General features: G+C 44.9%; 1 protein-coding gene across 2 annotated transcripts in view; it reads right to left on the bottom strand.

Moving 5' to 3' along the window:
- SPAG16 (sperm associated antigen 16) overlaps window positions 1-14,541 on the bottom strand; it is a 924,455-nt gene that overhangs the window by 862,572 nt on the left and 47,342 nt on the right. For both annotated transcript variants that reach the window (XM_019554226.1, XM_019554228.1), the window contains exon 5: window positions 8,918-9,055. In XM_019554226.1, the coding sequence (XP_019409771.1) occupies window positions 8,918-9,055 (138 nt within the window). The remainder of the gene's footprint in view (window positions 1-8,917; window positions 9,056-14,541) is intronic.

Genomic DNA, 14,541 nt, shown 5'->3' with positions numbered 1-14,541 from the left:
CACAAAATTGTGTCACTACTATTTATGCCGCTGCAAACACAGGCCCCTGCTCATATGGCCACGGCCAAGGAGCTACACTCAGGCAAATTTTATGAGATACAAAACTGTTACAAAGCACTGGCTTGCTAGCAATTAGTCAGTGACATAGTGGGGGTGGTCTGTTCAACAGCCTGCCTCTGAAGATTGGGGCTTCCCATGAATCTTTACAGAAATTATATAACATTCAACCAATCAAAACAAGACAAGCTTCAGTCTTTTAGCAAGTATGGAAGTTCTACCTTTCCTACATTAACTATATTATCAGTCTATGCTAATCTAAAAATGTGGTCTGAATAGTTTAGTACACTGGTATAAACATAACCTACTCAAGCCCAGCTTTTTTAGCAAAGTCTCCTAAATTAGTTGCATAAAAAGTAAGCACGGAAGAAACTGTTACTGTACTTCCTCTGCAACTTCTTGGGTGATCTGTTGTGCATTTGTAGGTGTTTATGCCTATTGAACTTGAGTTGGTGACTTATAGTAATAGATCCCACTGGGGCAGCATATCCTAATGTCTCTGGCTGATGGCATGAAGAAAGACAGTGCTCTTTTATTCCTCTTCAGTCCTTTCATACTCAAATTCATGTAAACTTGTACTGTGAATGACTGGGCATGAGCATGTGTAGCAGAAATGTGTGCGTATGTGCGTGTGTGTGTGTACGCATATGTGCATGCATGTGTTGTATGCACACACACTCAAGCATACAACAATTATACAAGATGTAAGTAAACATTTTCTTTTGAGCTGTTGCATTCATATGTATACACCTTGCGGGTGATAAGCAAACACTACCCCTGTGGCAGTAAGGTTTTGGAATCTATTTTAAGAAAGATAGGAGCATGGAGCACTATCCAAATTCCATCCCACAAACAGAGGCCAATGAGATGGCATAATATTTGGTAAGCATAAGGACTGATAACATTTACTGACTTGAAAACGGAATAATTGGAAAGTTTCTAAGAAAAGCAACATTATGTATGCAGTATAAAAACAGAAAGAAGATCCTTGCTATATTGATAGAAGTGTTCCAGCAGAACATAAAATAATGTTTTTGCTGATCAACCAGATGGGAACTGTGCCCATTTATATAAACCTAAGATATGATCTGCAGGGTACTAGGGATAAAATAGCAGAATTAAAAATGTATGACTACTTCACCAATACACAGTTACATTTTTCAAACTAAGTGTATGACAGTGGTGCTCAAAGTATGGTTCACAGGTTGAATCTGGACCCAAAAATGACTAAATCTGGTCAGCTTGTTTTCTTGCCTACTCTTTGCCATGATACTGGTCCCCACAGTCCTTCCTGTACTCTCCGTCTACTCTCCCCTTTGGCAGCGTTGCTTACTTTCTTCCTTTCTCCCTCCTCTCTCTCTTCCTCTCTCCCTGCTCCCTCCCTCTAACATTGGCAACCACCTCCCTCCCCTTTTGGAGAAAACAAATAGCAGCCCATGGAGCAGCTGGGTCACAAACACCAGACCACTGCTTTAAAAAGTTGAGTACCCCGAAATATAATCTTAAATGTTCTTTTTTTTAATTACAATATTTTTTTTTATTTTTTAAAGTTTCTAAAATAGCTGATGTACATAAAGTTCATGGTATTATATTCTAATTAATATTGGGAAGAGTGTTGTTGAATTTGGAAGGTCATTTTTGTGTCTCTGACTTTTTTATATTTTTTTTTCTAGTTGTTTTGTTATACAATACTAACTTTTCAGATACTGGGCAGAAGATTAAAAATGTGTCATTCACATACAGGATCAAGAATTTCTCCTTAAATGCTGAAAACCTTTAGTGAAATATATCTGAGTAACAGTTTGCAGTTTAGTGAAAGTACCTACAGTTGCCGTATAATCATTTTAATACTGCATTAAAATAACTGAAATAAAATTACATTTAGGTTTTAGACAGTAAATCTTTTCTTCTGATTGTTAAACAACATTAAAGCCAGAGGAAATTGGTTTACAATCTCTTACATAGGGCCCTCATACCGTTGGTGTCACAAATAATGTCTCTTTTCAAGCAAGATGCTTGTCAAGAACAGCAAGTTCAGAAATGCCAAATTTAATTAAAAGCTATTTTCAAATACATTTCACAGTGATGAATCTCACAATGTAAACTTTCTGACGGATGCACCGAGCAAAACATGTAGCTTTCTTTTATCAGAAATCATTATTTTTAATCAGGCAAATCAGCATTCCCCTAATGTTCTGAGACACTCTGTTTTGTTCTGTCAGCTGTGAAACTTTCTGAGCACTGGAAATCTCTGACTGGCTGGATACTAATTCTGTCTTCTGCTAAAACACTTCCTTCACTCCAGGTATATAATGAACACATGAGTAAGGAACAGTTATTAACAGTAAAATAAACCTAAAATAATCCTAAAATAAATTAATTGATTTATCATAAATATTTCTAGAAAGAGGAGCTCTCTAGGCTTCCAAATAGCCCATAGCCCTTGTCACACCAGATTTTTTTTTTGGAGGCACAAAACATCAACAAAGAGACATCCTTCCCCCTTGCCTAAAAACGTTTGTGTGATGATTGCTGGTAAGAGCTTGTCACACCTTTATCACACAGGATCTTCTTTCTACCTATATACTTTATGCATAAGAAAATGCTGAAACCATTTCTGTTATATGAAATTCATTTCAATAGACTGGGACAACCTGGGAGCCTGCGGCTGTCACTGTTCTCCAGCCACTTGGGGCAGAGGATTCCTGAGTGCACATTTCATGCTGCAGTGCAAGAGAACCACTTCAAATGAATTCCTAGGGCACACATCTGCAAATGCAGAGCTTCGAACCTCATGGAGTTTCCTTGCTGTGCAGCATAAGCACCCACTGCAGGGGTATCTAGGGCCCACCTTTCACACTGCACAACAGGGGAACCCCATGGGGTTCCTGAGGTTGACGCCAGGTACCTAGGGCCACTATCCCACAGGATGAGGTCCTTGAAGTCCTGGAAGCAACGGGCCTGATCCTGTGGGAAAAATGGCCCTGGGTGATGTCTGTATCTGCCAATCTGTTGCATCAGCTGTGCCCTGAACCCAAGGGAAAAAAATAAAACAAGGTCTGTTTGTATCTTAAAAATGTAGGAAAAAAACCCCTCTTTTACCCATATTTTCATACTAGATCTGTTCAGCTTCATTCACTATTCAAGTAAAAACACTCTATTAATATATAAAATAATCATAGCAAAATAAATGAAACTGATGTTTCACAAGAGCCTGATCTTGTACCGTTAAGCTGCAGGGGCAGGCAAAATGCAGCCCACAGGCCAGATGCGACCCACCAGGCCATTCTATCTGTCCTGCGGGGCCCCTAAAAATTTAGAAAATTAATATTTATCTGCCCCTGGCTGCCTGTCATGTGGCCCTTGATGGCTTGACAAAATGCAGTAAGCGGCCATCTGCCCAAAATAATTGCCCACCCCTTCATTAAGGTCACTGAGAACTTTGAAATTTATTTCACTGGTAGAACTGTTTGAAGAATGAAATATTACCCAATGTAGGAATCACAGAGTCTTGTAATATCCGCTGAAGCCTAGGTATATAAAGCTCACTGTATAATCAGTGAAAGAAAAAAGAACAATTAGGTTGCTGGAAGACATTAAGGCAGTTGGGCAACTGGGGTTTGAGGAAGGAGGGCATGCTGGGGTGGGATGGGCTTCACCTCTCCCTTAAGGTCAGACATATCTTTTCCTCTAGGTTGGCTGATCTTGTATGGTGGGCTTTAAACTAACTTCGCTAGGGGAAGGGGCCGCTTTGAGTGGAAAGGATGCTTCAACAGCATGCAGGATGACAAGAGGAAGGGAAGCCCAGGTAAGCATCAGTGTCCAGGGAGCAGGGGGCCACAACTGTCCCGGGAGTGGGAGGGAGGCATGTACACCCTCAGGAGGCCTCAGTTGCCTCTAGACTAATACTCATAGTATGGGGAGTAAGCAGGAGGAATTGTGCCTCCTGATTGCAAGTAAGAACCCAGACTTAGCAGGGCTCACAGAAACCGGTGGGACCCTACCTACAACTGGGCAGTGGGCATTTGGGGATACACCCTATATAGAAGAGACAGGACAGAGAGGAAAGGTGGTGCAGGGGGTTGCGTTCTATGTCAAAAAGTGCCTCACATCATCAAGGATTAGCTTCGGGTTAGAGGAGGGTCAGGCAGAGACACTATGTGTCAAACTACAAGGAGGGCATGGCAAAAGGGACCTTTTGGTGGGAGTCTACTACAGACCACCCAAGCGGGGAAAGAGCTGGACCACGACTTCTCCAGTCAGCTTATGGAGGTGGTTAGGTCAAGGTATGTTATTGTCATGGGTGACCTAAACTACCCAGACATTTGCTGGGAGGAGCAGACAGCCAGGTCTGGCCATTTGCGTAGGTTCCTGGCTATATTACAGGACATTTGCCTTATCCAGGAAGTACACAGCCCCACTAGGGGTAATGACTTGGTGGATCTGGTTCTGGCCATGGGGGATGACCTGGTGAGGGAACTGCAGGTCCTTGACCACCTGGGCAATAGCAATCATCACCTGCTGGATTTCACTATCCAATGCAGGGCATCAAGGGCTCACACCAAAGCTAAAGCCCTTGACTTCAGAAGGACCAACTTCAATGAGCTTAGGAGACTAGTGGGGGAGGCACTGAGAGCCCAGAAGGTAGGGGACATAGGAGTCCATGAGGGATGGTCATACCTTAAGAGGGTGATCCTTCAGGCCCAAAGGATAACAGACCCTGAGAGAAGCAAGGGGGGGTAAGAGTGCTCAGAAACTCCCTTAGCTCAGCAAGGGCATTCAGCAATGCCTGAGGACTAAAAGGAAACATACAACCAGTGGAAAGTGTGAGAGAGTGAGAGAGCCCCGCCAAAACCAGAGGCAGCTACCCTAGACCCACAGCCCCAAAGGGCCCGGTTGAAACCCTTCATACCCAGGTGTTTCGGGAGGAGAGGAACTGGGAACTCAAACTGCAGTATAAAGAGGAGCCAGGAGCAGGCAGGAGGAGAGAGCGCATGACTGGAAGCAAAGGAGCCGGGCCGAACAACGCTGGAGGAATCTGTGATAGCCACGTGGAGGGCTGGAAAGAGGCTCCTGCAGAGAGGGAACTCCCTGGAGGAGCTCTAGAGGGAGGTACAGTGGAATAGCAGGGTCAGGAACTGCCTGCGATCTCCTCGGCAGCTGGCAGAGCCCCACGGAGAAAAGGTACCATAAAGACTGTAATAGAGGGGCACTATTGAAGCCTGGTACTGTAATGACCCTAAAAGGGGTACAAGAAAAAATTATAAATGATGACCTCAATGAGATGAGGGTACTGTGATGATCCCAATAGAAGGTGCAAGAGGCGTGATCATAAGGACATGAACAGGGGAAGGAGAAAGTAGTTGCACTGACATTTTGTTTCTTTATTGCCAAAAGACGGTCGACAATCCTCCAGGACAGGAGGCGTGGATTCCTTTCAGTTCTTTTGTTGAGGTAAAGGCCCTGGGGAGGAACCCAGCAGCTGAATACAAACCTGAGGACGCTTAGACAACCAGTGGACCAGGCAAGGGTGTAGGGGTGGTGGAGCCCTCAGTATCACAGGACAGCAGATGATGACCAGGCGGAACTGCACATCCAGTTACTGAACATACTCCTATAAACACCAAAGACATGGTAGGCAAGAATGTGGGTGTGAGGAGCTCCATCTAAGACTCGTCCATCACTTCAGCCAGCAGGCTGAGGTCCTATGGAAATACACATCTAGTTCATCTATCTATGTATGTGTATAGTTCTCTGGAGGAAGAGAAAACAAAAGAAAAGGTCGCAAAGACTCTTGGGAAGGCAAGCTACCCAGCTGGCCACTTGACAGAAAGGAGGAGCTATCACCAAGGAGGAGTACTCCTCCTTGGCCCATGAGTGTAAGAGGGCTATTAGGAAGGCCAAGGCAGAGATGGAACTCAGGCTAGCGTCCAGGATTAAGGACAACAAAAAGTCCTTTTTCAAGTACATCGGGAGCAAGAAGAGGGCACCAGGCAATGTAGGGCCCCTGCAAGACGCAAACAATAATCTTGTGGCTACACCAGGCAAGAAAGCTGATATTTTTAACAGTTTCTTTGCCTCCATTTTCTTGAAAAGGGACGAGGATATCCCACCTGAGGCAGGGACAATCTTGGGGATAGCTCTGTCAGGTCTTCAGTCAGTGCAGATGTAGTTAGGGATCTTCTGGAAGGGCTAAACATTTTTAAATCCGTAGGTCCAGATGCCCTCCACCCAAGAGTGTTGAGGGAGCTAGCAGGGGTAATTGTGGAGCCCTTGGCTCGGCTATATGAGCATTTGTGGTCATCTGGCTAGGTGCTGGGGGATTGGAAACAGGCTAATGTGGTCCCAATTTTCAAGAAAGGGAAGAAGGAGGACCCAAGTAACTATAGGCCTGTAAGTCTCACCTTGGTGCTCAGGGAGCTCTTGGAAAGAATCATCAAGGAGCACATTTGTGGGGGGCCTGCAGGGGAGATCATGCTCAGGGGCAATCAGCATGGGTTCATCAAAGGCAGGTCCTGTCTGACCAACCTCATTGCCTTTTATGACCAAGTAACTAAATCCTTAGATAATGGTGTCGCCGGGGACGTAGTCTTTCTAGACTTTAAGAAGGCCTTTGACACAGTCTTTCATCCCATCCTCATCAATACATTAAGTGACTGTGGCATTGATGCCTGCACAGTTGGATGGGTAAAAAATTGGCTGATGGGGCACACCCAAAGAGTAGTGGTGGACAAGTTGTACTCAACCTGGCAAGATGTGAACAGTGGGGTACCCCAAGGCTCTGTCCTCGGGCCCGCACTGTTTAAAATCTCCATCAACAACTTGGACAAGAGGGTGGAAAGCACACTGTCCAAGTTTGCTGATGACACTAAGATGTAACGTGAGGTGGACACACTTGAAGGAAGAGAGAGGCTGCAAACAGATTTAGACAGACTACAAAAGTGGGCAGATGAGAATAGGATGGGGTTCAACATAGACAAATGCAGGTTGCTACACCCTGGGAGAAGGAATCCACAGCATACATACAGGCTGGGGAGTTCCCCCCTTGAAAGCACAGAGGCGGAAAGGGAGCTTGGAGTCATTAGTGACTCCAAAATGAACGTGAGCCGCCAATGCCAGACTGCAGCCAGCAAGGCCAGCCATACCTTGTCATGCATCCAAAGGTGCATCTCAAGCCAGTCCAGAGAGGTGATACTCCCCCTCTATGCAACTTTGGTTAGGCCGTAGCTGGAGTACTGTGTCCAGTACTGGGTGCCGCACTTTAAGAGGTATGTGGCCAGCCTGGAGAGGGTTCAGAGGAGGGCCACCCACTTGGTGAGAGGGCAGCAGGACAGGCCCTATGAGGAGAGACTGAGGGACCTGAACCTGTTCAGCCTCAGCAAGAGGAGGCTGAGGAGGGACCTGGTGGCTACTCATCAGGGGAGGTCAACAGCAAATAGGAAGAGCCCTTTTCTCCCCAGCACCACCTGGGGTGACAAGGAACAATGGTAATAAGCTGATGGAGAATAGGTTTCGGTTAGAGATCAGAAGGCAATTTTTTACAGTTAGGGTGGCCAAAATCTGGAACCAACTTCCCAGGGAAGTAGTCCTCGCCCCTACTTTGGGCAAATTCAAGAGGAGGTTGGATGATCACCTGTCTGGTGTCTTGTGAACCCAGCATTCATTCCTGCCTGTGGCAGAGGGTCAGGCTAGATGATCTGTTCAGGTCCCTCCTGACCCTAGCTACTATGAAACTATGAACTTTATGCCCCATCCCCAAAACTGTGCGACTTGCCATGCCAGAGTTGCCTATATATCTAAACCCAACATCTGAGGAGGTTACACAAAAGGAATGATGTTACTTGAAGCTTGTCTTCCTATGAAGCCAATATATTTATACATGTACAATGTCAGTTATTTAATGCATTTTTATTCCAGATTATTAAAATTATGTATTCAAATATTAGTCATAACCAATTAAACTAAGTGTTAATGCTATTAAAATGTAATGAATAATTTACACTGGAAAATAGTTCAGTAGTTTGACTACAATTATTAACTGCGATATTCACCAAACTAAAAATGATTATTACTTTACATCTCTGTAGTTATTTAATTTCTGAAGAGAAGAATAATCTAAAAGAAAAATTGGTTGCTCAAGTAATTTTAAGAAAAATGAGATGGATGAAATTAGCACTGTGCAGGATAGCACATCACAAAAAAACATGCAATGTCAAAGTTCAAATGAACCATTAGATTTCAGTGCAAATCATCAATAAACACAAAGTCAGATGCATCAAAAAGGTTTTTAAATAGATTGCAACCCTAAGTTTAGATCATAGCTACATCTCTGTATAACATGGACTAAATGTTTGACCCTCTATCACAAAAAGTTTGAGCTATTTTGGATCTTGTAAAATCATTGTGGCTCCATGAGCTAATACAGTCAATGTTATACATGTCAATTTATACTCAACTTACACGAAACACTAAGGCCAAAAAGATAATGAAACACATCTGACAGGACTGCAGAATCAGATATATAATGAGGAATGGTATAACTATAATTTTACCCTTCTTGTCACATACCATATTTTCATAATCATGGGGAGTATTTTGTTGTGACTACTGAAAGAAAGGTATCATTAGCAATAGCCAGATAGACAGAAAGAAAAGAATATCTATTCCCCTACACAAGGCTAACAAAAAATTGACAGTTTCACTTGACTCTGATTCAGGATCATAACCATAAGAAAGACTATACAGAGGCCATCACAAATAAAAACAAAAAAGTATTAATCCCATTAACTTACTGGTATAATTTTTTAAGCATCCACTATATAAAAATGATCAGTTAATTTAAGACTATTTTGAAACATACCTAGCAGCAATTTTATAGTTTTCCAGGTCCTTTTTCAAACGCTTGTTCTCAGTTTCCAAATGCTGGTTGTGGGTGTATATGTCTGGAACAAATCCAATATCTTTGGGTTCCAATACACCTTTCTGCATTAGTTCATACCTAGAAAAATACAAATGAAAATGTTTTAATTTATATTCCTTTATAGCAATTCATCAGTGTTTCCCTAACCACGTTAGCATGCACATTAACTATGAACATAAAAGGCATACCAACTTCATTAAAAAATATCCTTTTCTTATGTTAATTTACTCATGGTTATGGTTTTACACCACATTACTATTTCAGTCCCTTTGATTTTAAAACCATTTCATAACAAATAAAAGGCATGTCTTATGAACAGAATACTACCTTAGCATTAATTGTTTGTTTTTTCTTCCTTTTTTTCAATCTATCCTGTCAAAAGAAAAACTAGAAGATAAAAATATTCACTTCAGAATACTTTACATTTCACCTTTATAATGTGTGTGTGCAGGTACATGTGTGTGTGTGTGTGGTACTTTTAAATCACATATTCTCCAGCTCATGCAAGTTTTGTTTTGTTTTTCAGATCAGTAGAATAAGCCTTTAAAACAATAAAATTAGGGAACATCTCGCTGAATAACTCTAGTCTCATATGGTCACGAATGAAGAATTCATACATCATCTGGAGAAATATTGTGGCAAAGTGGGGATCCCCGCTAGCCACAGCTCGCCCCTCATCTGCCTCTGGGAATGCCGCCCACCTGTCTCGTCTGCCAGGCCTCACTGGAATAATGAAAAGTTATTAAATAAGGTGGGAGGCTGCCAATTGTACCTTTGGGGGTATCTGTGGCTCCGTACCTCCCCAAACGGAGGTCGAAGCCTCGCAGATGGTATCCAGATGTTATTAGTCACACCAGCCCTACACTAGGCTCCAGAATCCTCCTAGCAGGACCCTCCTTTGATCCCTCCACTCAAGCGGCCTATGCCGCCTTCATTCAGGCTGTTGAGTTCCCTGTAGCTGGCTCCGCTCTCGGACATGGTCCCCCCTTGGCACCTTTGGCCATACACAGGCTCTGGCCTCACCTCCAAGGCCAGGCAGAGCCCCAGGCCCACAACTCTGGGTGCCCCTCGCAGTGGGCACCTGGCCTTTTTGACCTCTTGGTCCTGGCCCCAGCATTGACCAGTTGAAGGGGCACTCTACCTCCAGCCTCACTAGCTCCACACTCTCTCTGGGTCCCCTTTCCTGGATGTGGGGGGATGGGGTGACTCACACCATGACTGGTGCTCCAGGGTTTCACAGGGGACTCTCACTTCCCCCCTGGAGCAGCAGATCATGGTGCTACCCTGAGATCTTACACAATGTCCCCTCTGCTCGGGGCTCCACAATGCCCCCTCTGCTCGGGGTCTTGGGGCTTCCCTCTTCAGGTGGGCTCAGGTAGCCATAGTGGTGCCTGCCCCCCTCCACCTCCAATGTCCTGACCCACCTGAAGGTGGGAGCTGGGGTTAAGGTGCCCCAACCTGTCTTTCTCCAGAGTAGTAACTGCCCTGGCATTTCCTGGGGGCTTCCGTGCCACTGAGAGCCCCACCAGGCCACCCACTCTGGGCAGGGTGCAATTTTAGGTCATACCCAGGACCAGGAGCCTCCTGACCATCCTCTATAGCTCCTGCCCTTACCTCCAGTTGATACCCACAGCCTTGCAGCCAGGTGATGTTGTTACCTGGCCTTCCAGCATCAAAATGCCCTGTTTATATGGGCAGCCCTGGATCCAAAATGGCTGCCCTAATCTGGCACCTGCCGGCTCCTGGCTTCAGGCCCTTAAAGTGGCAGGCACAACAGTGCCCTGCCACAATCATCTTACAACATTTCCTTTTCTTTCCTTTTATTAATGGAAGTCTTCCATATTAAATGTCTTATTTTCTGTGATTGCACCAATTCCTCAACACATACCCTCCTTCTATAATGTAACAGGTCTACATTAACTCAGGGCTGTCCAACTCAGGTGAAGCCAAGGACCACATGTGAAGCCACACACTGCATGGGCCACACACTGCAGATGTGGTCTCCCCAGGATCTTTCCCCACTGTGTGGGCTGTGCTGGCAGCTCATGACTCCCTATCTTGTGGGCAGCACCAGCAGTATGCAGACTTCTCTACCCCAGATAGCGCCATCAGTGGAGCAGGAAATACGCTGCACAAGAACTGCAGCTAAAAGAACTTCATCCCTAACACCAGCTTCCATCATTCAGGAAGGCAGCTGCCTTGCAGGGCCTGGACTGCTCTTAACCATCTCAGAACAAGTGTTGGACAGTTTGAAGCAAGTGTACACACTTGTGGTGCTCAAGTTCAGATGGCCAACCACATCATCTATGAATGCCCTTACAGCCCTCCTTTGGGCACCCAAGGTCTTATTAACATGACCATTCTACCTGTTGCTGGCTTTCTGGCCCTCATGCTTTCAACATATGAGTGTGGCAACACTTGCCTCATTAACAGCAGCAGCGCCAGCAGCATATGGGCTGCAATCAGTGAGACATGCTCTACCCCCAAGTCCTCCCCTAGCCTGCAGCAGTGGAAAAGACAGCTGAAGGGGCCCAAAGGCTGCAAGCTGGACAACTCTACAGTAAAATATTAATACATTAAAGATGCCTACTGAATTACTGAACCGATACCTGAGCCCTGATCTGGATCTTTGCACCCTACTCATGCAGTTTAACTGCAAGGCCAATCTATACATATGTAGTCCCTGAGGGTAGAATTTATAGGCATTTATACACATGCCCTGGGAGTCAGGAGGAAGGGGCATGCTTTAATTAGAGCGGCTCCAAGAACCAAGCTAATTAAAGTGCCTGGAGCGTCATATGTATCTATGTCCTCGCAGTAAAAAAGGCAACAAGGTGCTTTAACTAAAGCTCATCAAATGAGCTTTAGTTAAAGTGTCCATGCCACCATTTTTCAGCACTGAGACACTGATACACATGACATTGGAGTTAGCTGGAGGTTGGTAATTAACATGCTCCCGCAGACTCACTTAATCAAGTCAGCTGCAGTGTGCTCTAATTGTACTTACTGACTCCACTCAGTCATGTCTCATCTCCTCTTAGAGCAATTGAATTCACCCTCTGGCCACAATGTAAGCGGGGCTACAGAATAATAGAAAAGACTAGCACATTTCACTGAAAGATATAGCGAGAAAGAGTTGGTAATGGTATTACCAATAATTTCTGCCATAGTTTCATTTCTACAAGAAATACATAAATGAAATGCTAGGGTTTACTAAAACATTTAAAAACAAGCCAGATTAATAGAGGAGAGTCTACAGAGACTGATCTTAAGCACAGAGAGGTACAATTAGAGTTTGGCTTGGTTTTGGGGATGTGGTTTTGGTTTGGGGGGGGGGGAGCCTTGGCTCCAACCAGATAAATCAGCTCAACTCAGAGACAGAAGGGCAGACCTTCAGCTGACTTAGTCATTGCTACATTCAAGTTAATGGAGTTGCCCTACATATAACTATGACAATTTATATCAACTCAGGATCCGTTCAGTGGAAATGTGAATAATTTACTCCAATTAAATATCTGCTTCACAATGTTTGTCACCACCAAAACTGACTGCCACAGAAACGTGTGTTGATTTGGAAGATAATAGAAGAAATCAAGTAAGCTTTTTTTGCCTTGCCAGAGGGCAAAGTAGTGAAAACATGCAAACTCTGTTCTTGTCATTATCATCTATGACAACAACATACGTAATTGGAAACAGAAAATATACCAAACAACACTAGTTTTTGGACTGAATCCCAACAGCAGGTTTTAAAGAATATCTGCAATACAGCTAGGACTTTCAGATCAATGCAACACATTTCAGAAACCAAAAAATTCCATAGCATATTCTCCCTACGGTGTTCAATGCAGATAGACCAGATATTTCTGCAGTTGCAAGGAATAGAGAGATATCTTTTTTTTCTCATGGAAAGTTTAAAAAAAAAGGTCTATACTAGTAGTTATTATTTTGAGGCATATATGCTCTTCCAAGGACGCTTTTTTATCTGTGCTCTCCATAAATGTATGCATGGACTATCCCTTTTTTTAGCCAATCACCAGGCTGTTACTCCTACCAGCCACCAGAAAAATATTATACACGATTAATCCAAAGTTACTTCTAGTGTGATGTTTGGTTTTCTTAAGCAATTTAAACTTTTATTTTAAGTACAGACAGTCCCAAAAGCTGAAGGCTGAATCAAATCAATCTTTGCAAGTTAGTCTAAGCCAGAGGTGGGCAATTATTTTGGCTGGAGGGCTGCTTAATGAGTTTTGGTGAGCTGTTGAGAGTGGCAAAGGTAGCCTTGCCCTTTGACAGGTGCCCCACCCCCTGGCTGCCATCTTAGGATCAGAAGTCCAGCTCCTAACCCCTGACTTTTGCTGCTGAAAGTCTCTCCCCTTGTCCTTGGAAGTACTCATTTTGGGAGGAGGGTTTGCCATCTTGGAATCAGAAAAAAAAAAAAACTAAATTATATACTAAAAATCAAATATCTGCTATAATATTTGAATTTTATTTAAAAATATATTTTGTCCTGATTTTTGTGTTTACATAGTGGATATAGAAGTGATTGCATAATAGCTCAAAATTAAGTCTTACTCTTGTACATAATAGGAGACGGGAGGGAAGAGCTGTGAGGGGGCATGGGAAGTTAGGTATGGGGGTTATGGGAGCCTGTGTGTTGCGGGGAGGGTGTATGTGTGTGCAGATGTCTATGTGAAGTTTGTGGGGTGTGGGAAATGTGGCGTGTGGGGGAGGGTGTAGGTGTGTGTGTGGATCTGTTGGGTTTGGAGGGTATGTAGGGAGGCGTGGTTGTGGGGTCTGTGGGGAAGTGTGCAGGTGTGTGTGTGGGTATGAGGTTTCTGGGGGACTGTGGGTTTGTGAGGGATGTGGATGGGGGGTATGTAGGGGGTATGTAGGGCCCCCCCCTACAAACATGCCCCTCTCACACACACCATCCCATTGTGCACAGTCCCTGCCACCACTGGCAGCAGCAGGCAGTAGGCACTTGAGCCATTCATGGCCCACTGCAGGCAGAGCACCCCCTCCCAGCAACACATGGTCCCAGCAAGCCCCAACACTGCACATGGCTAGGCTGCTAGCTCCATCACATGGGGCTCACATACAGTTCCAGGGATCTCCACCCATGCCACTGAGGGGAGCCCAGCACAATGAAGCCAGTGATGCGGGTCATGGGGCTCAGCCAGGGTAGCTGGGAGAGGGACCAACACAGCCCAGCTCCATAGCATGGAGCTCACTGCCATGCCCCATGACTTGCATGTGGCAGTAAGTGAGGCCAAACTGCATGCTCCATTGCATGGGGCACACCCAGAGGTGCACAGCTTAGGCAGATTATCTGGGAACTCCAGGTGAGCCCCAGAGAGGCCTGCATGATGGAGCCTGGAAGGACCTGCACCCCCATCAACCCAGGCTCCACACTTCCGCCACCCTGCCCGGGGCCCCTGCTGCCCCAGCATCAGCATGGGACCTGTGTGCCTGTGAAGCTCCTGCTCGCCACTGCTTCCCTCATGCTTGCTGCTTCTTCCCACCAGCCTGCCCACCACTGCTGCTTCCCCTGCCTGCCTACCCAC

The sequence above is a fragment of the Crocodylus porosus genome, unplaced genomic scaffold (assembly GCF_001723895.1).
Source record: "Crocodylus porosus isolate Cpor-Errol unplaced genomic scaffold, CroPor_comp1, whole genome shotgun sequence".
Classification (NCBI taxonomy): domain Eukaryota; kingdom Metazoa; phylum Chordata; order Crocodylia; family Crocodylidae; genus Crocodylus; species Crocodylus porosus.
This window is presented reverse-complemented; position numbering and strand designations above follow the sequence as displayed.